Below are 27,141 nucleotides of genomic sequence, written 5' to 3' on the forward strand. Positions count from 1 at the left end.
CATTTTATATCTAATTGAGCTAGTTCCAGGTCTTAAATGGCCAGATTGCATTACAGATTGCACTTTTTGACTAAGTCAATTTTTTTACTGAATATGGACAGAGAGAGAAATAGGGAGTTTTATGAGTGCTGCAGAGATAAACAATGTTCAGGAGGGGCCCCAGAGCCCCAGAGCTTAAACAATAATTTATACAGCTGACATTTGTTTTGAAATGTATGACAACCAATGTAGTTGCAGTTTTTAAGACTTGTCAGAGTGAAAGAGTCATCTTACCCTTAATAAGCTGTATAAAGATGTAATGCATTTTTTGTCTTTTTAAAAAACAATTCACAAGAATTATCAGTTCTGTGACAGTGAGCATCAGATAATCTTTTCATATACACAGGGATCCAATACATTTTTCAGACACTCTCAGGTTTTGCTTTCAACTCAATTTGAGAGTTTCAACAGGGTTTTTATTTTCTGGATATTCCACATATCATTAAAAACTCAATAATATACTAATTAAGTTGGCTTCTAATTTTCCAGTGAGTCAAAGGGACCATTTTACTCCTTTTGTGCATCTGAACACTTGTCAAACCTAGAGGAATCGACCTATACTTAAATATTCTTTCAATCATATTTTATAATCTATCATAAATTTCTACTGTTTAAAGAAGTAAAAGAAAGAAAAAAATAACATAATCTGGATTAGGTTTATTTGAGAGAAAAAAAGACATAGTTAATAATCAACAAATAAAAAACAAACAAAAAACATTTGGATTAATTGATTGTAAGTATTGCAGCAAAACATAGAGCTTAGTGCAGAATTACAGGGGATATTTGAGAAAATCAAAAATCAATTTAGGATTCTTCTATAAAAGAGAATTATGCTTATTGTTACATAATCTGGAGAATGATTGATCAATTTATCTAACAGAAAAATATACTTTATTTCTAAAAGCTTAGCAGAAGTAGATGTGCTCTCTAATGTTCTACCTGTAGTTTGGTTGTCATGAGATGAATTATTGATGGCGTTAAGGGATCCAATCAGGAACAACACCATTGTGGCTGCAGAAAAAGAACAAGACAGAAGGCTTATTAACCAAAGAAACTTTAGTTTCATCCTGCAATTTTATATATCAACCACTAGAAGGAGCCAAAGTAATATAAAAGTCCTCTGTGTCTTGGTGCAACACAAACAGGGCAGAGATGAGAGCCTTGCTTTGATGTGGCTTGAGAGTGATATGTGTGAGTTTGTCTGCAGAGCATTTAGAGTGCTTCAGGGAAATCTAGTTGCAGTCGTGTTCTGTCAGGCCAACTTGAAAGTGAAGCATCAAATAACCTAAAATTCACATCAAACCAGGAAAGAGGCTTTAACCCACAGGTGACAGTAACCATGTCCTCTGCAGACCCTGTGAAGCTGAGCTTCAGTGTTCCTTGTTACAACCAATTTTATTTTGCCCTTTGTTCTTTGATGTACTGGCACTGTACTGGAACCTACTTTTAGACAATAACTCTATCTCAGTATGTGCTGGGCCCTTATTAATGCAACATAATCTTAAGGGATAAAACAAAAATAATAATTTTTTATTAATTTATCTACAAGGGAAATTGTTCCTAAGGTTTCATGGCTCTTGTACCTCACACTGTCACTTTCTGAATTTGGATGTGATTTTATCTAGTTACAAAATTTTAAAGAATTTTAACCTTTATAAGTTTCCATTCTTGCTTTTTTGTTACACCTAAATGTTTTAGATCAACAAATTAATCATAACATCAGAAGATAATCAAATAAATGTAAAATGCTGGTGTTTTTGCTTGAATTAAAACTTGTGTAACACTTGTTATCATCTTGTCATTTTAATCATGCAAATGTAGGAAGAAAAACCTATATCAGCTTCAAAAATTAGGCCAAAGATATCTGCCGTACATATCTAGGATCAGTTAGACAGACGACAATTACCTATTGGTCCATCTCTAATTTAGATTAATTATCTCCAAATGTAGAAAGCTTGTAACAGTAGTCAAACATACAAGGAGAGGCAGACCTTTAGAAATGAACAGAAATGGCATCTTGCGAAAGGATGTTAAGGAAAAAAAGCACTTCTTGGAAAAGATAATACAAAGATCATCTTATAGTTCCTGAAAATTATTGTCCTATGGGAAAATGTTCTGCAGAGACCTAAAGAAAGAAAACCATATTTTTTTTTAAATTTAGGTATTTTGTTACATCATGTATATAGCAAACAAGGTTTTAGTAACAAAACATCATAACTACAATTATAGAACGTGGTGAGAGCACAATGGTCTGGGTAGCTTAACTGCTTGTACAGTAGACCTTGATGACTTGCCATAAATCATGGAACCAGGTAGTCGACTTGGTAGAAAACTCTAAAAGAGGATATTTTGGGCCATGATAAATTGTCAGGAGTGTCTGGCAGACCATATTTTGCTAATTAAAACATTAACTTTGCCAATGCTAAATCACTAAGTAGTTTAAAAAGTGGGTGATAGCTAACCGCTAAAAATGGACTCAGGGTTACAAGATCTCACTGTTTTCAGCACAAACACCAATGAAACTACAGCATGTTAGATTCCACTCATCTAGTTGGCGGGGTTCCGCAAGGACCTTTTTATGGTACACCTTTAAGTTATTATTCCATTCATTCGGACAATTTAATATTAGTCTTCATATCACCTACATATAGATGTTTCCTCTCTTGGAAGTTTGGATTAAAACTTAATTTTCAGAGTTTTTCTTTCTTTCTGTTCCTTCCCATTTAAATGTTTGGAACACATTTCTAATTAAGTTTGTCTGAAAACACTTAACTGGAACAAGAGCAGAAATCATATCACTTATGTTGTCAGAATTTTTTACTGGTTACCTGTTTAAAAAAAAAAAATCCATTAATCTTTACTCATTTAAAAAGTAAGAGGTTTGAAGAGGTTTTCTCTTTATTCTTTTTCAGCTAACACTGTTTTATTTGTTTTGAAATTCCAGTTAAGGTTTTTGCCCTATCAGTTATGCTTTAGTTTTATGCTCCGTCACATACATTATGCAAAGAGTGTTCCATAAATAAAAATTGGCTATTACATTATCCTTGGGTCTTTTTTAATTAAGAAAGGGCAACACTGATTATTTTTAGCCATGTTTTTTTTTGTGTACGTTCTGTTCTCTAATAGGAAATGTATGAAATCAAACCATAAATTGGGCAAATGTGGCTAATCTGGCTTAATGTCTGTTGTTTAGCAAAAGGTCAAGGACCGAGTGTCCTAAATTATTCTCTGTTCCATGTTGGCTTCTCGTTATACAGGCCAAAAGACGAGATGGAATAAATCATTGGCTCAATTTATTTCTTGTGGAAATGGGTCATCTGGGGGCCTAATTTGTGATATTTTAGAAAATCTTTTACATACCGTCCCGGGAGGGATACATATAAAAATATTGCCCTGAAGCTTTTGTAGATAATAGAACTACAGTCTGTAATAATGCCCTAAAATGTTCCAAAAACAAACTGTGTCCACATAAATAAATGTTTCTGGATGTATTCAAATAATAGTGGTTTCTTCTGCCATCACAAAATGCACAATACAAAAGCTGCTATTACTCAAAGAACAATTTGTTTTCGCCGTTTACATATACAAGAAAAAGTAAAGTTGCCTACTCTTAGATAAGCCACTCTTTGCAAAGCATGCAGCTCCAACACCTGCTTCCTATTCACTCCTCAAACAGTGGGAAAGTCACAACTACTGATTTAGCCCAATGCTACTGTACAGTTCAATGCAGCAAGGCATGCTGTACATGTGGGTCATTACACAGGCCACTGTGCATCTGTTGTGTTTTTGGCTGCTAAATTATATATAATATGTGAAAAAATGAGTAAGTAAATGGGAACTAAATATATGCCAAGCACAGTTATCTCCTACTGTTAGATGCAGTTAAATTAGAAGATGATATGGCATAAATGCGCTGCAATTTTTCTCAGGGTAGAAAAAGAGACATCAAGTTTGAGTGTTGATGTGGAAAAGCTTTTGTTACACAAAGAGGAGAAATGCAACTTTTGTCATTCGTGCAGAAAACATACATGTCACAGAGATAAAAAAGGAGAAGGAAACTCAAGTTTCTTGTTTGCTGAAAAAAACAGATTGACATAGAAGTTATAGATTACCAGAAGTACATAAAGCTACCGTGCATTTTAAGTATAAAGTAAAGTATAAAGTAACATTTAGAAATTAAAGTATAAATTCAAGTATAAATGTCATGATCTGGCCTGTTTGCTCTCCCCTAATTAGTAATTCCTCTCAGCTGCCCTCTTCCCTCCCTGCCTCAATTATAATTTATTCCCCTCACCTGTTTCCTCTGGTTTATATTCAGTTCAGCCTGAGCATTCAGTGCCAGATCATTGCTTGTCTTTCTGTCAGTCTTTCTGTTCAGTTTTTATTTGGTTCATGTCCTGGATCCTAGCTGCGACTGGAAAGAGGGTTTTAGTGTTTGTCTCGTCTCCTGATCGTCCACTGTTCCTCCCCTGCGGAGTAGTGATGGGCAAGTGAAGCCTCATGAAGCAATGAAGCTTTCCAACGCAAAGTGTTGAAAAAAGTTCATTACTCGATGCTTCATTCATCACTCACTAGTGACATCTGCTGGTGAAACTGTAACAGCCTTGTTACTCAGTTGGATCATACTTCCAAATATTAGGAAATGCAATATTGTCACAAAGTTTTCATCAAACTCATGTTTAGTAAGAGGAGAATCCTATTCAATTGTCATGTTTTAATGATTAAAATGATTTGTAGCCAATCTAATCCTTGACCATCAGTGGTGGTGTTAGGTTTTCTTTTATGTCATGGACTTATTAGACAATGAAGATATGTGTTACTTTAAAGCTACAGTGTGTAATTTTCAGCGACATCTAGCGGTCAGACTGCAGACCGCAGCAACATGAACATCTCCCCCCCACCGCTTCTCCCCCCCAACAGTACGGCGAGCGTTACGGGACAAAATTTCTTCCACGACGTCCGCATCACCTACCCTCTCAAGTGATGAGGTTTGTTTACATAGATAATTTTACAGATAGTATTTCATTAGTCTGAGTAGGGTATAGATTTCATGTAGACTTAAGATAATAAATATACCCGTTGTTTTTCTACATCGTTGTGACGTTTTGGTGAGCTGCTTTGCATGGTGATATAAACAGACTACTAATTGTAGTCATTAGTTTAACAGCGAGATTGTGTTCGCTGGAAGAATATATATTCCCCGTTTACAGAGTCCAAGTCATTTTGGTGGCACGGGGGTTACAACGCGAGGAAGAGGGAGAGGACGAGGGCGAAGGCAGGGAGGCCGTGCAGCTAGGGCCAGGCGAGAGAGGGGTGCCAGCGGGGTGAGAGCAGAGGAGGAAACGCTTGAAGATCTCCAAAGGAGCCGGAGAGAAGTAACCGAGGTATATATCCAGAAAATTATTTTACAGAAAATTACTGAATCATTACCTATGAAACGTCAGGGACGTTGCTGAATAAGTATACTGGAGAGGAACAGCATCATCACGCCGCAGCATGTTATTGTTTTAGACAGGTCTGAGCATCCTGTACTCCAAAAACTGCAGTGATATTAGACAATTGTGTGTGTAGGATTAATTACCTGTCCAAGAGAAAACTGGCAACTTGAGCGTCACTTTGAAAACCTTTTTCCTCCATCAGTGACTTCCATCGTGTAAATGCCGTGCCAATGTTGATCCGTGTTTTTTGTCGTTTCTTGTCACGCTTGCGTTTATTCTCGTCGTGTTTCCGCTTCTTAGATGACGGGGGTTCGGTGTCCGCCGCTTTTCGTTGTGATACAGAGTAGGCATGATCCTCCATTCGTCTGATGTTTGGCCACACAGTGCCAAACAGTTTGCAAAGTCACTCACGCCTGCCGCCTTTGTTCACCTTTCTTGTTACTGATGCGCAGTATACCTGCTTCTTCTTCTTCTTTGGTTTCAGGCAGACTAAACGCTTCTCAGGCATAATACTGCCATCTACTGTTCAGTACCGTCTCAGTTCATCTCTCTCAACTTGCCGTAGTTATTTTTGAGCGTCATGGGAGATCTCGCAATCGCTAGTTTGTTGCCTCTGCGCTTGCCGTAGCGCAAAGATGTCAGCCTCCATGGCTGCGAGACCCGCTCCTATGTAATTATAAATAACGAATTCTAAGGCAGCGCAAATATTATGGTTAAAAGGCTGAGCTCATAGGTGATGATAAATAACATAGTTATGTATAATATATTAAATTTCTGACTTTATATGCCTGTAATTATTACACACTGTAGCTTTAATGTATTGAGAACTGAGTGACTGTTGCTGCAGACTCTGTGTACTTTGAGCTTGAAACTTGCTTCCTTAAAGACAGAATTTGTTTAAAATCATCTCTTCCTAGGAGTTCTAGTTCTGATTCTTAATATTAAGTTACACATAGAGTTTGCCTCTTCTAATGGCTTTTAGTCTGGTTTTGATGTGTGATTCTGATGCATCTCCTGATTAAACAAAAGAAAATATAGAAATTTCTGGATTTTAGGTTTAATTGTTTTTATTTAGGAATAGGACTTTTTTCACAGTTTCAGGTTGTGATCTCTCATCTCATAATACTCCCACATATGAGAGGTTTTTCTCTTTTTTGAGGGCTCCATTACAACCACTGCTGATGAAAACTGTTCTGCTGATACCAAACCACCTACTACAACCCACAAAGGAACAGGATTCATCGCGCTTTTATTTTGAAAACCGACACGCAAAATGAAGCAGTCACGTGACCAATGCAATGCGAGGCGTCGTTTGTTGCCAGTCAGGTGGTTTTCAACAAGACAACACAGGCCTCGAAGCGGGGCTTCATTGACACGCCCCCTTATTACTCGGTACAAGCCTCGAAGCCTGGCTTCAGATAGCCCACCACTACTGCGGAGTCCTCTGGGTTTTTGGCTCATTATGGGGGGAGGTTCAGTTTTTATCTAAGTAAGCCTGGCTCCTGGGTGGAGACCAGTTTAAAGTCTGCTTCAAGTTCCGGTTCCTATGTCCTTTCTCGGCTACCCTCTTCCACTGTGCCTGCCTGTCTGCACCTGATCCTGTCTGCTCCTGTGCGTGACCACCTGGTCATGCTTCTGGTCCCGGTGAGACTCTGAGCCCTCCTGGAGGCCTGTGGATGCGTGGAATTCTGGATCCTGCCACCTGTCTCTGTTCCTGTCTGATCTGGATCCTGCCTGTTTCTGTCTGTTCCTGTCTGTTCTGGATCCCTCACCAGGATCAGCTTCCACCATCACCTCTGGGACTGCAGCACTGGGGACACTCGTGGTCTGGACTGTTAAACCAGGTAAGTGACCAACACAGTTAATCTTCTATCAGTTGATCGTGGTCACTTACCTGTGTTTCTCCCCCAGAGTGTCTGAGATTGGGCGGTGCCCCGCCCCCTGCCTGCAGTGTCCGCGAGCCACAGCGCCGCTTTTGTTTTGTTTATTTAATAAACCTGTTTGAACTTTCCTACTGACTGTCTCTCCTGAATACTGGGTCCATCTGTCCGCGATTCATGACAATAAATACCTCATTAATCTTCATCATTGAGTCATGTTAAAATCCAACATGTTTATATTTTACAGTTGGACATTTTGTGATAGTACAAAACAAAGTCATAAATAACTGTGGAGGAAAATGTAAACATGAATTTAAAAATATTCAAAAATAAAAATCTGAAAAGTCTGATGCTCTCTGGTGATAACTGAACCTAAATATCATAATGCAAAAACTATATATGCTCCACATGGTGGAGCACAGAGGCAGGTAAAGACTGCATCATCACAATGGTGAAACATGTTGTTCACACCATTATGGTACAGATTTTTATTTGAGTAGAGAAAATAGAAGAGAGTGCGAAATACAGGACATTCCTTTGAAGAAACTCTCTTGGAAAGGGGAAAAATATTTTAGACTGATCCAGTTTCCAGCAGGACAACCATCTTAAATATACAACCAGATCAAGATTGGATGTTGTAAATCGAAGCATTATAATGCATTAGAAAGGGTCCAGTCAAAGTACAAAGCCTAATGTACTTAAGACACCGTCGCATGACTTGAAAATAGCCGTTTAAAAGATGTTAACCCACCAATCTGACTGACCTAGTGTTTTACAAAGAATGGGCAAAAATTTAAGTCGCCAAATTTGCAAATGCGTGCCTGCTGATTCACGTGCATGGTATATATGCAGATGTATATAAAATCCATCCATCCATGACTTATCTAAGACAGGATGATAAAGTTCACAGTTTCAGAAGAGATTAAAAAAAAACACCCTTACCCAAGCAACATTCCTATTAGGGGAATCTCAAAAGGTCAAAAGATCAGAAGGTTTACGTAGTTTATCTTTTAATGTCTGGGTTTGCTTAGAAAACTTGAAAGGGACAAAAAACCCCTCTAAAACAGAAAGGACATGATGCAACCTGACCAGGTACTCAAAACCATTTCAAGCTAATTTCCTTGGCTGCAAAGATCTCTTTCTAACATTGAGCCCTGTTATAAAGAGCAAGCTTAATTTTAATAACCTACTCGTACACAGAATCTTTTTTTTGTGATGTGTAAATCTCATGCCAATAGGGTTAGGATCAGAAACTATATGGACCAGTAAATTAACATCTCCTCCCCACATAATTGCCACCTTCATGTGATGGAGGAGACTGGGTAAGCAATTAATTTTTCAGTTAGTGTTTTCTGTCCCCAGTAAGGTCTACCATGACCAATTAGCCCCAAGAGAGAGATTGGCAAACCTTGTTCCAAATAGAGAAACTGGAACACTCCCTTGCAAAAGGAAATAAAGGATGGGCATTGTTGAAGTTAATATTAAGAAGCCACAACAAGCCTCTTCAACCGGAGACACCACTAGGGAGAGATGCTGTGGATTGTTGTATGAGAAGGGCAGCAGGTGAAAATTAGAGCCTTGACATGCTGAAGCAACTGAAAGGGCATTACTTTCTCCAAACTCAACAAATCATAACTTAAGTTTCATTTATTGAACCTTGCATCGTGCCATCCAGCTAATGCCCAATCTGGAAATGCAAAACTCCTTGGTCAACCTCTCTGGCTATTGATTATTTAAAGCTGATGCAATCTTCTCTGAAAGGCATCATGAGTTAAAGATAATTTTGTGACACGACATAAAATATGCAGTACCCACAGGAACAGATGGTGTTGCAGCAAACTTAATGATTTATACAGGAAACCTGTCAGATCCAAATATTCATGCATCCGGCCTGGTTTTGCTTCCACATGTTTATTATCTAAACATTCGCACCAAGCTAGAGAAGAATTCACATTTTGGATGTTTTGTGTGTGTCATGCCTCTACAGTTTTCACAACTGTGCATCTCTTTCTGGCATACTTGTTAATATACACCCACTCAACACAACTACTTCTCTCTCCATGTATGAACAACAAATCTTAAGAGTTTCTTGGAGAGTTAGGCATAGTTTAATTCAGTCTAAAGATCCACATAAGGCTACAACAAATGCAACCCAGTCCAGAAATACATAACAAAACAATATATAGATGCACATTCCTGACAAATACATATACTGGTAGTTTAAGGCACATCCTAACACAGAGAGTTGGCGTGCGGTATTGTCCCTGACTTGTTCCTCTTCCAAGGAAGGTCTCTATAGATCTTGAAAATGCATGTATTTATAAAACATTCAGCTACTTCCATCAATAAACCATATAGAGGTCATGTAGTGGTGATTTTTCAGTTGTGATCCCTGCTCTGCAACAAGACAGGTGATGCTGAAGAAGAGCACTAGTACAGGTTTCTATATTCCAATGCTACATAAAGGATAATGTATACAGTATATGTGTAACACCATCAACAACATTTTCTGACAGCAGCAAAATATATCAAACAAGCAGAAACATCCAGACAGACAAGCTTTTTTACAGATCAGTCTTGCTTCAAAGACTGATATTCATTGGATATATGTTTTTTATGGAACACAAAGAGACTTTTAAAAAATCTAATTTTCTGTTTTGTTTTCAGCAAACTGAGGAACACAAGCATCAGGTGGGGGGAAAAAGATAGATGCAAGATATATCCAGCTCTATTGATGTCAAGTCCAAGTAAGGTTCAAACAGAAAGTGTGGTGGCAGAGTGAATGGTGTAAAGGAAGAGGGAACGAGGTGGAAATTTCTAGAATTTATGTAGAAAAAGCAGGTTTAAAATCTATAAAATATAGAATGAGCCTGTTGATTTGATATTTATCTCCAAATGAATGTTATTATAATCTCAATCAAAGGAATTCAGCTGAATAAGTGAGAAAATAAATATGTAAATAGGATGAACAAACAAGTCACTTACAGTTTCGATTAAAACCTCCGTGACCCGTCACTCCATAGCAACTATTGGAAACCAGCTGCTGCCTTGCTGATTTACCGAGGTGTCCTTTTCTCAATCTTCATCACATTCTGGAAGTTATCCGTATCAAATGGAAATGAAGAGATGAGCCAGGATATTTGCAGCTCTGAATGATCTTCAAAGTTCTTCTAGCTTTAGATTGCCATTAAGACAGAGAACATCATAGAAACCTGGGGACAAAAAAAAAAAAAATACAATTATAGGAAACATAGAAATGAACCACAAGAACTATTTTGGAAATTATGCAGCTCATTTTCTCCAACTTGAAATAGTAAGTTATAAAAATAACCACTTATTTAAAATGTGGGAATGGGTTATAAAACTTTTCTTTGTCACGGCTCCCCAAACAGAATTATTTTCTGAATGGGGACCCCTTTTGCAAACTAACAGACAATGCTACAAAATATGTAAACGAAAATACATTCTTAGACTGTGTTCTTACTTTTATTCCAATCAAATTAGCACTGCAGTTGTTTGAAGTGAAATTTATGACAACACAATCAACATTGTATTATATTATCACTTAAAAAAACATTTTAAATCTTGAAAGAATATAAAAAAAAGAAAATAATCTCTCTTAAAAGCGTGTGTGTTAATGTCTGTCATTGACATAAACATATCATTAACCACTTGCAGAAACGCTCTGTGCTTACTATGGATTTCCTTTAAAGTTGAAAACCCTCCTTAACTCGCTAATGTCAGTAGGAAGGAGGCATCAGACAAGTGGGTTGTCGTAAAAGAGAAAAGGCACCTGAATGACCTGCTGGTGGGATGGTCCCTTCTTACATGGTTAGAATAGAGAAGAATCTAAATTTTCAATTTTCCATGTTTTCATATAAATAAAAGCAAACAATTTGTTTAATTTCTAATCAAGGCTACAACTACAGTTCTATCTGTTTTTATGTTGTATGGTTATTGTTGTGTGCCACTGTATACCTGATCTCCCCAAACATTACAGCCATGAGGCCTTATCTATAATGATATTAAATAACATACTGTATGATTGTACTCTTTTTTCCAAATTGTTATCTTTAGATTAGAGTTCTAAACCTATAGGGTCTAACTGTATTTTATTGAGCGGTTTCAGAGTAAAGGGTGCTGAAAGTAAAAGTATGTCACACTTCGAGAGTTAGAAAAGCACCTATCGTCTTATGATATTCAATAACATAGTTTTTTTTTTTCCGTAATTAAATTAGTGGGGTTTGTAGATTCACTAAGACAAAATGTGGAACATTTTTAACAATTAGATTTTAAAGTGCTTGTTTTTAAAACATTATCTAAGATTAAATAAATAATCATTATTAAGTTTGTAGAGTCTGTTTGAAAGCAGGCTTAGCCCTTTGAGCCTCATACTACCATTTCATATTCACCAGAATGAGGAATAAATTAATAGTAGGTGATGGAACACTGTAGAATTAGGGATGTAAACAAATAATCAACTTATGATTAATTGTCAGTAAAGGGTTTCATCCATCCATCCATTTTCTTACACGCTTGTCCCGAGTGGGGTCGCGAGGGGTGCTGGTGCCTATCTCCAGCAGTCAATGGGCGAGAGGCAGGGTCAGTAAAGGGTTTATGATATGATTTTGTTTCTAGATCTAATTAAAAATGTCAATTATCTGTTGTAATGTTAGTGTCATCCAGTAGAGGGCAGTTCTGTATATTCTTAAGCACAGCCTAATAGTCATTTGCAAGAAAAGTAATGCCAGTGGAGAAACTAAAAACATTTCAGGATTATTTACTCTTGCTGTTTTCGATTTTGGCGGCTGCATCCTCCGAAGGACCAATCCTACCTGGCTTTGAAAATAAGGAGGCCTGAAGAGTTCAGCTATAGAATCAAATAGGTAAAGCCTTCCCCAGCTGTCCCCACCCCTCAATCAGCTTAATCCCTGTCGCCTAGCAACTGTGACGCTTTACAAACAAAGCATGCAAAGAATGGATGCAGAACCTTTAATTACTGACCTGTGTGCAGCAGTACTGTTGTTGCAAATATCAGATTCAGCCAAACCCATTTGCAGAGGGACAGATAAAACCTTTCAGTACACCAAACATTACCCACGACAAATCTGATTCACTACCCATTTAAATGAACAATTTTCATTCATTTAAAAGGAAATTATTACCATACTTGTCTCATGTTAGGGTTTACTAACAATATTAACCACTGTTCCATTTTTCCTCTGAGCCAGAGCAGCCGATGTTCTGTCAGATCAGCATACCCCGTCAACCCAGCATACCCATAGTCGATACGCATGTGCAAGATGTCAGATATGCATACGTTTCACACTATAAGTGGAAGGAAGTCTACTAGGCTACGTTATTTATGTGTGACATGATAAACAAAAACTTTTTGCTAAAGGTAAACACACAAACTTACAAGACTAGCAATCCGAAAGTCAAGTAGGCTAGTTCATTCATGTGTAATGTAAAAAACATAAAAGGTTTAGTCCAAGGTAAACAGGATTTAAAGCTAAACTGCTTTAAACACAGACAGCCTCGCTTTTTTGTGTTTGCTACTTCCCATCCTGATGTAGCAGCTAACCTGTCAGATTGCCATACAATGGTTAAATGTATGCTGATCTAAACAGGCTGATCTGCAAACGTAACAAGTTTAAATGTCCCTTTCTGCATGAGGGCACATGCTTATTACTATTGGTATGCTGGTCTAATGGGGTATGCTGATCTGACAGAACAACGGCTTGCTTAGACTCACAATGAATCATGGAATACCCTAGGACATGAAGGATACACCAGACCCGTCCTCCCAAATGGGCAAAAAGAAGGCTACATATGTCGGCCGCATAGGAAGGCGCCTTCCAATCCGGACAGGCAGCGGCACGCTATGATGTAATCGGCCGACGAATCTGGCCTTCAGAGGACGCAGCTGCTGGATTTGAACACAGCAACAGTTTTAACAATGATGCACTTTTATTAGTAAATAAAAATACTAAAATAAAAATACAGTAGAGTTGTCACGATACTAAACTTTTCAACTCAATACCGATACTAAGGATAAAAACAACGACTCCAAAATTTCTTTTTTCATGAATAAACAAAATACAACAAAATAGATAAATAAATACAATAAACAATATTTTGAGGTTGTATGCTGTGCACAATATTAAGCAAGCTTGATAAAAAAACTTATAAAATTAAAATTAAGTGTTCCTTCCTTGGCTATGCTTTGCACACATAACAATGACACTAGCCAAACCAGTTATAAAATAATTCTCAGTAGCTGCACCTGTTACAGAAAAAAGCATTTTCCTCTAATCTGCGCATAAAATGAATGACTGTTTAGGTGCCACTGGTGGTAGCACTGTATCGATACTTTTGAAAATGAGTATTGTATCCGGATACAACTTTTCAGTATCAATACTTTTTTGAGTATCGATACTTTTGACAACCCTATTCAACAGATCTTAAGCTATCACCTAAGTAGCGCCTATTTGAAAATGCTGCATTGCTGAATATTAAAACTTCTCTGCTGTGCTCTGAACGTGAGGATATGATGATAGAAACATTGAGGGTATTACACAGAGCATTTTTAACATGATAGAAAAAGACATGCCAACTATAAACACTGTAGGTGGACAAGGTTTTGTTATTTAAAGCACTTAAAGGAATAGTACACCCAAAACATGATTAGCCTTCATTTTCTACTCACCCCCATGCTGAACAACACTCTGGAGTACTTTTTTGATATCTCAAATGCATCTGGAGATCTGGGAGGCTTCTTGCTGTCTGCTGACATTCAAATAATGGAGGTCTATGGCGCCCGAGACAGAAAGGTCCATAAAAGTCCACAAAAAACGTGTCAATATTCCTCCATACTGCTCGTCCAATGTATTCCAAGTGTCCTGAGTGGGTAGCCTCCAGAATTTACTCGAAACGAAGTCATTTATAATGTTTTTAGAGCATAAACAGTAGTGTATAGGATTTCCTGAAAGCGCGCACCGGCGCGTTCATGACGCTACGGAAGCCGGCAGACCTAACCAGATGAAAGTGCGCATTCAGCGTCTGCTCTGCCAATAATGCAAGCATAGAAGAAGAAATGTGCTGTTTACCTGTGCAAAGAAAGAAACAACGAAAGAAAAATGTCTGAGGACTTCAGTGTTGAGGAAGAGCATGAGTTCTTTGCCGAGCTGAATGCGCTGGTTTGGTCTGCCGGCTTCCGTAGCGTCGTGATCGCGCACGTGCGCGCTTTCAGGAAATCCTATACACTACTGTTTATGCTCTAAAAACATTCTAAATGACTTTGTTTCGAGTAAATTCTGGATGCTACCCACTCAGGAAACTTGGAATACATTGGACGAGCAGTATGGAGGAATATTGACACGTTTTTTGTGGACTTTTATGGACCTTTCTGTCTCGGGCACCATAGACCTCCATTATTTGAATGTCAGCAGACAGCAAGAAGCCTCCCAGATCTCCAGATGCATTTGAGATATCAAAAAAGTACTCCAGAGTGTTGTTCAGCATGGGGGTGAGTAGAAAATGAAGGCTAATCATGTTTTGGGTGTACTATTCCTTTAATAGAGCCAAGTTTTAACATTTCTCTGGAATCCACCAGAATTCACCCATTTAAAAGCTATGCTAATGGCACAAAGTCTCTTCCGAGACTGATGGCGGAATTAGGCAAAACCCAGAGAGCTTTAACACAGTTAGCTTTCACTTTATTGAAATGAAGTGGTAAATAGTGTGAGAGCATGTTAGAGTGAAATAACCTCTCTATATTTACATCTCTGTACATTGAAAATCATTAAGGTTTCACATTTATTCATTTTTTTTATTAAGTAACCTAAGGTTTCTGGTTTTTTATATCTTATAAGTAAATGTAATAATGTGTAAGATTTTTTAGTTTATTTGGTCAGTGTCTAATATAGATGGCACAATAAATTATTAAAATATAAGGATATACTATCTTTCCTTATTCAGGATATTGTAAAAAAAAAAAATACTTAGCCCTTTATGTTATGGAAAAATCCTCTTGATTCAAGGAAAATGGCTTCTAATCAGTTAATCCTCATATGACTAATAAGATCAAGTAAGAGTACGTGAATTAGTAGAGTAATCGAGATGACTCAACTGACCTGAGCAGTGGGAAAGGGAATTAATTAACTTAAAAATACGTAAAAAGCACCAATTTCCCCTGTCTGAAAACAGCTTTTCCAAGTTCTTAAAAAATTTACCTTTGGCAGTGGGGTGTATGTACTGTAAGAGAGTTTCCATTGAAAGCATCTAATCAAACTTCATACTGCTCAAGAGATCATTTAAAAAAGTCATAGCAGAATTCTTGACTCAAGGATTAGTACTTCTGCTATTAACACATTTTTTCATTTGTCAGACACAAAATGTACGCTTTTTGTTACTCATTGGGGTATATAATCTGCCAGATCATGTGGATATCATCCCAGAAGAAAATTAGCCCTATAAACAACAGGGACATTAAGAATGTCAGTGGGTTTATTTTTACACAACTTTAAACACCAGTAATAATATCAAGAACGGAATGTGCTTTAATGCGTAAACGAATGCCAATGTTATGGATTTCAATTTAGATGTTTCATTTTGCCAAAATGTAAGCATTAACACCTTTAGCTTTTTACTATCAGTCATTATTATGATTAATAATATGTGTAAAATGGGTTTTTATGTAATTTACAGCAGGAAAATCACATCTTAAACATAAACACTGTTAAAACTTTGGGATGGGGTGCATAGTAGGAAGCATCCAGAACTCTGGCACATCAAAACAAAAAGTCAGAGGATTTCTTAAAAAATAAGGCCTCTATGCTCCATCCCTGTGGAATGGGACAAACCTAAGTCATGCTCATTTAGAAAAAAGAAGCAGGGCCTAGAATCCCTAATATGATCCAATATAATAAAATAAAGCAAATATACTATTGTATAGCTGATTTGCACCTCTTAAAAAGAAACAAAATCTATATATTTAAAAGTTGTGAAAGTCCAATGGAGAAAACTGTGCTTTTGTTAGAGATAAATAAAAACTATTCTTACTAGCATTCCTTTAACTGAAAATAAAATCTTAATATGAGGTTCAAATGTGCACAATGAAATATACAAATGCTAGAGACTGAAGAGTTCAATATGTGAAGACCCTCACAGTGATACTGGACTGTTATGTTGAAAACATTATGTCAAAAAGCCCCATAGCACAGCTGTTTTTTGAAGCAGACCAAAAAAAAAAAAAAACATGAACCTAACTTAATCTGTCAATGAAATATGATTTGCACTTTTAAAAGAGCAAAATAGTGATGCTTAAGCCTTTTTGTGGTTGTAAGAAAAATCTAGCCTCTTGTTGCAATTCCAGGCTATTTTGTGGACTTGGCTCTAAGACCAAGACAGTTACTCAGAGGGTTTAGGGAATTTTAACACTGCAAAATATTGATTAAAAGTGGTGATAAAGTACATAATACCATAGCAATAAAATCCTTCGGAAAGCAATATGTTGTATTCTTTTGAATGTTACAGTAATAAGTCTACTGTGATCTAACCTGTGTCTGTGGCAGGTTAAGAAGAAATTACAAATATGTATTTCTGCAGCTATTTCACTAATCTAAAGTAATTTATTAGACTTTAATTAACGTTCCAAACGAAATTAGTTCTGACAGTTCAATCAAAAAGGAAGCCAAGCTTATATTATCCCTGTTGTTATTCATTACAGGAAAAATATCTTTCTCTCTGCCCTTTCGATTGACTAAAAAGAAAAATATTGAGATTATTAAAATTTTATCTGTGTGCAGGTATCATCCAGCCCACCCAAAATAGACAGCATTAAGTACTATAGAGCTCCATAGCTATGATGTGAATATGTGGTCAGCTTGTTTTTCAGGATTAAAAAATGGGTGTTGCTCAATGTCAGCCTAAAACATGAATATTGAGGTCATGACCTAAAATAACCATAAATGCTGTGATGTTTATCACTGATGCTCAGCGATTAGGGAGGAGATTTACACTACTTAGGTTAAAGGGCATATGACAAGATATTCTAGAGCCAGAAAACATTAATTACAAATCACGTCTACCTAGTTATCGGCCAGTTAGATAAGCAGACACACAGACAAACAAAACAGACAAAGAGAATGAAATTGTATAGATTATGATAAAAATCCTCTCAGAAAATACACTGAGAATCTACTTGAACAAAAAATGCTATTATGGTAAGCTTGAATGCATCTGTTATGTTCCCTGCTGTTTTGCTGACTGAAGACACAGAGAAACAATTGTTTCTTACTCTTGTAACTTTCCACCGACGCAAAATCTAAACCTTGGCTAAATAGTCCACAGCATCCAGTGTGTGGGAGCAGTGCCTTGAAAAGTGCGCTTCATAATAAGCAGCTATCCTGTCGTGGGAAAATTCAATTTTATCCACGCGAGCTAGGAGGATGAGAAAAGTAATCTCCAGCCTCCAGTTTGAGGACTCTGAAAATGACACTTCTGGGACACAATAGGTGAAACCGGGGACAGTAGATGATAATCATTGCAATTACAGCCTCACTTGTTCAGCTGCAGCTCAGCCAAGGATAAAGGAGTAAGCTTCTTTCCTGGGATTCACTGCAAATGGTATTATGTGCAAAACTGAACATAAAAACAATCCTCAGCAGTACACATATGAAACTACTGTTAAGTTTAAGTTACAGACATCATTTTGAACAACTCCCACACTAAATTGTGCAGATTGTACATATATAACCCTGCTTTCTGTGGTTTCAGTCATGGCAATGTGTGCTCCCTGTTAAACTGTAGTAGTTTTCGATAAGCTGCTTTGTTTGCCGGATCACAGAATGACAACAGACACTTCCTCTTTTGATCGAGAGCAGTGTTTCGCCACAAATATACTTGCAAAACCCTTCTGTGCCACAATAAGCATCTAAAGTTGATAAGCGTGAGATATATTTGTGCATTTCAGCACTGTTGCAGTCACTTTCTAAAATAAATAACATATCTGTTTAAGAACAAAGCTCACACTTGCAATTGCATAGATGCATATTTCACTGATACACCAATTTATTCAAATGATCTAAAGCAAAGTTTTACAATACAAAGACTCGATTTATTTATGTATTGTTGCTAATGTAAAGTAACAAAGTTAAATGCCTATGCTGCATCTAAAGCCTAACACCTAACAAAAATATATAAACCAAATATCTGCTTTGACAAGTCAACTATAGAGCAGCTAACACATTTTACCAAAGGAAGTGTTAATGTCAGCTGCTTACTGTAATGAGACTTTATTCAGATTAATCAGCTCTGACTGATGACTTGCTAGTTGTGTTATGTTATATGAAAAGCATACAGTAATGATCAAAATAACAAGAAAAAAGGCTATAAATATTTGCCACTATGTATACTGTAATACATCTTTACATGAGGTTGAGGTTTTGCTTGTTAACTACTAAAAACATCAAGAACCTCTAAATAATTCTTTATTTTCTTTAAATAATATCAACTCAAAACTAAATCAAAAATTTTTTATGTGAGACGTCTATTCTATTGAAAAACATATTCTATTCAAACTTAAAGAAAACCTCTTAGAATGCCTTTACGTTCTGTCAGATTACCAATATGCTAACCTTGTTATTTCACTGAGGATGCTGAAATATCTCCCCCAAGAAAAGTATCTTACATCTTTTGTCTAAATATAGGATGAGAACTCCCTCCAGGGTATATTGTAACTGTCTCAATATTCTGAGGTAATTTGACAATTAACATCAGCTTTTAATAGGCCACTCAATCAAGAAAGAAGCTGATATGTAGGTTATTGTGAATCAGGTTATGGTCAATAGGCAAAATAATTCAAGCCTGTAATAAATGCTATTTAAATAATTGCTTTATGTGTTAGGCAGGAAAGTGACATTTTGTTCTTAAAGTTGTTAGAAGCAGAAACAAATTAGTTATGTTGCGATCGCTGCTGTTTTTTAGGGTGTTTTCTCAAGGTCTGTCCTACTGTACCTGATTAGCTGCTGTAGATCAAATTGCTAAAAAGGTTATTGCTGGTTGTGGTATAAAATTATCAGAAAAGTTCAAGACAGTTTGTTGCATGAGATGTTGCAGTAAGAGTGTCATTACTAACTTTTGCTAACCACTGAAACGACAATAACTTGACCATTAGGGCTGAAACAATGAATCAGATTAATCGTGATTTTGGCAAAGCAAGACATTTACAGCAGTAATTATTCTGAAATTGTACAAATATATGTAAATATTGTGCATATAAGATAAATAACAAAATTTTTGTCAGTCAATCTGCCCTATCTAGAACTCCTCAAGTGGAACGTTTTATTTTCACTTGGTTTAATTGCGTAAAAAATCTTCTTTTTGCTTTCTGGTCATTAATCGATTAATCGAAAAAATAAGATGTATCACCTTAAATAATCGTTATTTGCAGCCCTAATCAGCACTACAACTTAATAGTAAAACAATAGAAAAGGATTACTTGGACAATGTTTTGCTGGCAAACCTTGGACATTGCTTTTCTCTTGGATGTTACCTTGTCATGTCCAAACAATATATATGTTATTCTATATTATGTTCCAATTAAAGTGTTTAGCATTAATAATAATAACTGGAAGAAGAAATACGATTGTCAATGCAAAATGACAAAGCTGTGAAAAAATTTTACCCCCCTTACAGATTCCTTCAATTTATTTATTTATTTTTTTGTCACAGTTAAACATAATCCAAAATGTTACTTCAGAAATATATTATTTTTATGATTTCATTTTCTAGGGAAATAAACTGTCCACATCTGGCCCCTGAACTAAAAACTCTGTATAAACTTTGAAAAAAAAAAGAAAAAAAAAACAATTCCCATTTAGAATTTCTAATACCTGTCAATAAGACCTTTAGAAGCTACAAGATATTTGTGGACCTGTCCTTCTTGCATATTTTATTTTATAAATTACAACAACATCAAAGGTTTTCCATAGAAGAGATCTTTGGAGGTACAGAATCTTTAAACAGATGCTGTCCACATTTTGACTTTTTTTTATCTTTCTCATTTAGATTGTTTTCTTTAATTAAAGCTACAGTGTGTAATTTTCAGCGCCATCTAACGTCCAGACTGCAGACCGCAGCAACATGAACATCTCCCCCCCACGGCTTCTCCCCCCCAACAGTACGGCGAGCGTTATGGGACAAAATCTCTTTCACGACGTCCACATCACCTACCTTCTCAAGTGATGAGGTTTGTTTACATAGATAATTTTACAGATAGTATTTCATTAGTCTGAGTAGGGTATAGATTTCATGTAGACTTAAGATAATAAATATACCCGTTATTTTTTCTACATCGTTGTGACGTTTTGGTGAGCCGCTTTGCATGGTGATATAAACAGACGAAGTAATTGTACTCATTAGTTTAACAGCGAGATTGTGTTTGTTGGAAAAATATATATTCCCCGTTTACAGAGTCCAAGTCTTGTTTGTGGCACGGGGGTTACAAGGCGAGGAAGAGGGCAGTGCAGGGCGTGCAGCCGGGGCCAGGCGAGGGAGAGGAGCCAGCGGGGTGACTCGAGCAGAGGAGGAAAGGCTTGAAGATCTCCAAAGGAGCCAGAGAGAAGTAACCGAGGTATATATCCAGAAAATTATTTTACAGAAAATGACTGAATCATTACCTGTGAAACGTCAGGGACATTGCTAAATAAGTATACTGGCGGGTAACAGCATCATCACGCAGCATGCTATTGTAATGGGCAATCTCGCAATTGCTAGTTTGTTGGCTCTGCGCTGCCGTAGCGCAAAGATGTCTGCCTCCATGGCAGACATCACTATCACTATGTAATTATAAATAACAAATTCTAAGGCAACGCAAATATTAAGGTTAAGAGGCTGAGCTTGTAGATGATGATAAATAAATAGTTATGTATAATATATTACATTTCTAAATGTATATCCCTGTAATTATTACACACTGTAGATTTAAACCTTTTTGCTAAGTCTTGGTCATAAATTCTGTTTCAAGATTCTCATTTGGCATTGATGAATTCATGGTTCCATCATTAACTACCTTTACATGTGCAAAATTTCTTGGATGTTATCTAAATCTTTGTTGATTGAAAGTTCAAAATCTCTTTTTACATGGACACTAAATACAATGATCCGCTAATGACCTGTGCATACATATACCAAGTTTTCGCTCAGATTAATTAATTTGAACATGCGCAGAACTGCCTAGTTTTCAAGGAAGGCTTTACTAGTAAAGGAAGAAGCTGCCTGTTTTGTAAACAAACCCGTATTCCTCCACTCATCCTCATCTTTAGCTTCTATTCGTGACCGACCCTCACATTTGTTTTTCTTCGGTTATTCAATCTGTTGATGTTGTTTTTTTTCCTACTATGTATCTTTGTTGCATCATAATTTTGTTTTTAGTGGTCATTTAGTTAAACTAAGGGCACAGCTGTATTTTATGCTAATGCTCCTTTGCTTCATGGGCAGAGAAGAGGATGGCATGTTTATGCACACTTTACATTTAGAGCCACGTCCTCCACCAAGGAGAACCAGGGGCCAGTGAATGAAGGTTAGTAGAGGAAAAAAAAATCATGCTGATGTCGATTTTACTCCAAAGATCCAAATAGGTTAGTGCATGGACGACAACCAGAATGGCAATCAGAAAAAAACACCTCCCACAATCTTTCTGATCTAACAGAATCACATTAAGACCTTCAGTCTAGAATGTTTACATGAAACATTTTGATCTGATCAGGCCTTCAATTCAATTATTTGTGTCCATGTAAAACAGCTGATGACTGCAACTTGTCAGGAACCCAAAGTAGCAAAGCAGCCATGTTGGATTGTACGTAAAATGTATTTTTTTCTAAAAAATGCTGTGGTGGTTCAACAGTTGACACAACAGTAAACATACCTTAAAAAGTTAGACTTTAGTCTAATAATTCTTATAAATGTTTTCTCCCAAAACCTTTCTCAATCATACACATTTCGAATGCTGATGCAAGATGCCTTTTTTTTTTGGCAAGCAGCGGTTTTTAATTTGAAAATTCTCCAATGCATCTACATTTTTCCCTGGTTCTTTTTGATATATAAATCTAAAAAAACTAAAAACTATTGACTGATTTAGTGTAGAAGTTGCTCTAAAATCCCTTGCCTCCTCACAGTAGTAGGAAGGAACAAAACCAATTTAAGTTTTCTCCGCTGCTGTTACCGTAGCCTAATAAATGGCTTTTGTCTCTTATCTAGACTAATGGATAGCAGTGATTTATTATTTCCTTTTCCTGTGTTCAAAGAACTGCTTAAGATCTTGATATGATGTTTAGCTTTTAGAGATTAAAAAGTCTAATTCATATTTCTTTACAGGTTCCAAAAAAGCACTTCTTGATGCTGCAGACAAGCAAAAGTATACCCAGTTGTCAAAAATGTGTTTTATCACAGTTAATAGATGATTAAATATGGTCTGGGGTGAAACTATTACTGTATATTAAGGTTTTTAGGCATTTCAGAATTCAAACAGTTGTTAAATGTGTTGGGTAATCTTAAGATGTTGAAATTTGTTTGGTGAGACAAAATATGGAAAATAGCTTTAAAAGCAGAAGTAATCTGCAGGGGGACATATTCATTGTAGCCTATATTGCTTTTCTCTGCTGACTTTAAGCTACAGTACCCACTATAATAAGAGAGGACTATGCCAGAGGCCTACACTGTAGTATATTCTCCTTTATTCTCCTATGTCATCAGCTGTCTTGCTATTATTTTAACAGGATCCACATATTTTTAATTGTTTTACGCTATGGTAACATTTAAAAAACAAATTACAATAGCTGGATGTGTGTATTGAGATCAACCTAATCCCATATTACAAGCTAGAGGTTAATGGGCGCATAGATTTGCTCCAGTAACCCATATTTACTACGGCCCATGTTGACGATGTATATGGATGAGAGCATAGATAGAATGACCAATCCTGCGTTACCTGAATGTTATTAACGCGTAGAGCGCATTTTAATCGTCAAGGAAATCGTAAAGCAGCATAGCGTTAAATGAGTCGCCGTTTACGCATAAAGCGCATAGTGAAAAGCCTGTGTTTTTGTCCGCATCTTACCGCGCAGCTTCACGCTGACCTCGTTGCTCACGCTGCAGCGGCTGATGCTGTCTGCTTCTGCTTGTTGTTGTTGTATCCGACGCCTCGCCTCGACTCTTGCTCTCTCGTCTTTGGAGAATAACGCTTCGCACATGAAGATGTCGACACGTCCGACCAGACCCGAGGAATGTGTTTAGATTCCCTTGGTGATCATGTTTCCAGCAGACCTCTCTAAGGATGCGCGTCTGCCTGCCAAAGCTGGGCCGAGTTATGGCAGAGCGCAGGATGGAGAGACCCTCCCCCGGGCGCAAAGCACCATCAGGTGGACGCTCAGCATCCTTTACATTCCTGTATCACTGGACGACAAAGGGCAAGTCTATGTAGAAAATAAAGCTCAATCTCCAATACGCTCCCTCGTTTCTTGTGTTTTTTAACAGTTGATATTTTAGCCTGATGGTTGTTCAATATAAAGAAAGGTTTCAAGTTGTAACATTCCTGCAGCTATATGCTCGGGGGGGTTGATGTGCGCGTTTTCATGTCATGTGATGCTGCAGACGTGCACAGCAAAAAACTGAAATCTAAATGAGTAATTTTAGATTAAATTAAGTGCATTTTTCATTGAATTGAAGAGGTAAGCGAGATACTATGCCAATGGAAAAAGACAATTTACATTTAAAATAGGAAAACACCATTGCATTGTCTTATTTTAAATGCATATTATCTAATTATCTTATTTTAGAAGTGAAAATGCTCCACTGGCAAATCATCTTATCTATCTGCTAAAATTAAGGGTAAATACACTCAACTTAAGAATTCTTTTACTTATTTCCAGATGTTTTTTGCAGTGTGTAGATAATAAAAAAATTCCCCCTTCGACCATTATAAGCAACAACTGGTCCAAGATAGCCTTAAAGATGTAATGCTAAATGAGCATTCTGCTTTTACATTTAAAACATATAGACCAGATATAAGAATGTACGGAATGAGAGGGCTATGCCTATTTCTGTACAAGAAAATCCACAGAAAGCCATTTCAACACATGGATAGTGTGCAAAGATCATTTTAAGGAGTTTCTGGATTTTCCTGTATTTGCTTTGTTTTGTTTTTGTTTTTTAAGATAGTCCAGCCCATATAAGATACTAAATCCCTTGAGTCTGAAGGGGATGGAAGGGTTTTAATCGATGCAAAACTATAGATAGAGATGCTTGAGATCTCTTTTTTCCCAAAATAACTGTTTCAGTTTGAATATTTGATCAAACTTTAAAAAAAAAAGCAAAACCAACAAATTTTCAATGAATCTTATAATGAAAGAACAATATGTGTTGATCTTAACTGGTTATAGCTCAGAATATTCTTGTTTTCACACGATAAATGACAAAAAATGACTTCTTTCATCTGTCTGGTAAGTTTCTTTGTCTTTAAGATACTTTATTGTTCTCTGATGCTATATCTACTAAGCCACATCTTTGCAGAGCAGTTGAGGTGAACTCTATGTACTAATTAGGTGACATCTGAGGGCAGTTTTGTCTAGGGCTATATTAAAATGTTTCAAATAAGGACGCACCACACATGTGTACATTTGTTATTTTGCTTGCGCTTCACTATTACACAACACTTTGCATTGATATATGATACTTGGAAAAACTCAGTATGGTTTAAATTTGCAACATGCTAAAAGGTGTTGACACTGAAGGAATTTAACAAGGCCCCACTGTATGTGTACTAATTGCTTTTGTAGATAATGTTACTGTCACATTCCCTAAGCATTACTGCTGCAAAGCAAGTGGCCTTTATGTGAAACTCTCAAATTTGATATTTCGATTCACATGAAAAACTCTTGGGCAATTTTGATAAAGGGCAAATGTAAAAAAAAAAAAAAAAAAAAACTGTCCTGGGTTTTTAAGGCGATGTGGCCCTGAGGGCATGTTTAAGGTTGACAAAGATTGATAGAAATGTAGGGATGGTTTGTGACAGCTTGAAAATCCTAAACAAATATGCTCCAGAGCATGCAGCATGAAGTAATCCCCAATGACACGAAAACACAATTTATTATAAACATAAAGCTTTGCTGACCTCTTGTGGAAATTGTAATAGAAATAGATTCTTATCAGATGAAGCATACTCCTCCTTCTGCAAAATAACTAGATATTAATGTCAATTATTCTCTTCAGTATAGATATATATTGTGTAATGTATTGATCTGCTGTTCCAGAATGTCTTTTTTTAAATGAATATTAAAAACAAATAAATGCTTTAGAGATTCCATCGTTGGGTGATTTAATTGGAAACAGCTTGGTTGTTCTTATGTTCATTAACTTACAGAAGAAAATACCAAAGAGAACCAAACTATTTTAACTTCTCGTTCACTCTAAATTCTGTTTACCGGTACATAGCTTAGTTGGTGTATTTTAATGCCCTACTGTCTAACTTAAACAAGCATCTGTTTGCATCTTACAGCTAAGAGCAAAAATATATTCCAAATCCAGAGTGATATAATATAACTTGGAGAAGATTTGGTCCTCATGTTTATCAGTTCAGTCAGTAATTAGGAGTAGATCAGAAATAGTTACTAAAATATAGGAAATATTTCAACTCTAGAAAATGATGCACATGTTTGAATTTTTTGCGGTGGGAATATTTGCCCCTTTCACAAAAATTTTGTAAATGATTTTTGTCATACTTAAATGCTTTAGATCATGACACAAGATTGAACATCAGATGAAAATAACCAGAGTAAATACAAACAGTAGTTTTCAATTAGTGCTCTTATTTTATTAAGGGAAAACAATTCAAACCAGCCTGGCTCTACTATATATGAGAAGGTAACTGCTTCACTTGTTTAAATGTAACATAATTAGTAGTTACATTTTACTGGCAGATCTGTGTATTAAAAACATAAACTAATTGTTCGTATTTCATTAACATCTTGTTTCAAAAGGCTTGTTACTGAATAGGTTTAACAGTGATGGTGACTCAAAAGGTGCTGCCCAATGAAGAACAACCTCCAAAATGTTTGCCTTCCAGTTCTTACCCGCTCAGACAACCCAAACACTTTGTGGAGAAGGTTTTTAAAGTAAGACAAGACAACGGTTAACCACAAATATAGGAACGATATTTAGAACCAAAGTTAAACTTTGAATTTTTAAAGCAATGTGAAAGTTGCACCATGCTTTGGGTCTGTTTCACTACTGTTGGTGCTGCTGCATTAAACAGCTGGAGAAATACCTCAAAATTATTCAACTTTAACTCATATTATTATCATTATGATTGTAACCTTGTGAAACGTACTTAGTGTTAAAGTTTAACCATCCCAATTATATCAATTACCCATGAACACATTAAAACTAATAAGGTAAAATAATTGTTTTCCAACATTAAAATGCTTAAAGGCTAAGCCAGTGTCAGTGACTGCATCAGTTTAAACTAGCCCAACCATGAAAGAAGTGAACTATCCTGCCAAAATTGAGATTGCAATGAGATTGTTGATGGTAGCTAAGGTGTAACACGACGAGGGACATTTTTACAAACAAAGTGCATGGATTTGAGGGTGTAAGTATTATTTTTTGTGTGGAAAACAATTACGGTAAGTCCAGAAAAAAATGTAAACCTTTGTACATTTTCACTCTCAATCAATATTATTCTAGTTCTAGTTCGGACTAGAACTGAACATAATTTGAGAGGAATA

The 27,141-nt window shown here is 36.5% G+C and overlaps 1 protein-coding gene across 2 annotated transcripts in view; it reads right to left on the reverse strand.

Annotated features, from left to right (window-relative positions):
• Nucleotides 1–23,942, reverse strand: part of LOC119797030 (receptor-type tyrosine-protein phosphatase epsilon-like) — a 38,888-nt gene extending 14,946 nt beyond the window's left edge. The window contains exons 1-3 of one of the 2 annotated variants that reach the window (XM_038305878.1): nucleotides 23,478–23,942; nucleotides 10,343–10,569; nucleotides 979–1,050 (exon numbers count right to left, since the gene is read on the reverse strand). In XM_038305878.1, the coding sequence (XP_038161806.1) occupies nucleotides 979–1,045 (67 nt within the window). In that variant the 5' untranslated portion in view covers nucleotides 1,046–1,050; nucleotides 10,343–10,569; nucleotides 23,478–23,942. The remainder of the gene's footprint in view (nucleotides 1–978; nucleotides 1,051–10,342; nucleotides 10,570–23,477) is intronic. The other variant, XM_038305877.1, reaches the window with a different exon arrangement.
• Between the last annotated feature and the right edge of the window lie 3,199 nt (nucleotides 23,943–27,141).

The sequence above is a fragment of the Cyprinodon tularosa genome, unplaced genomic scaffold (genome assembly GCF_016077235.1).
Source record: "Cyprinodon tularosa strain WSP-4 unplaced genomic scaffold, ASM1607723v1 ctg569, whole genome shotgun sequence".
NCBI lineage: Eukaryota > Metazoa > Chordata > Actinopteri > Cyprinodontiformes > Cyprinodontidae > Cyprinodon > Cyprinodon tularosa.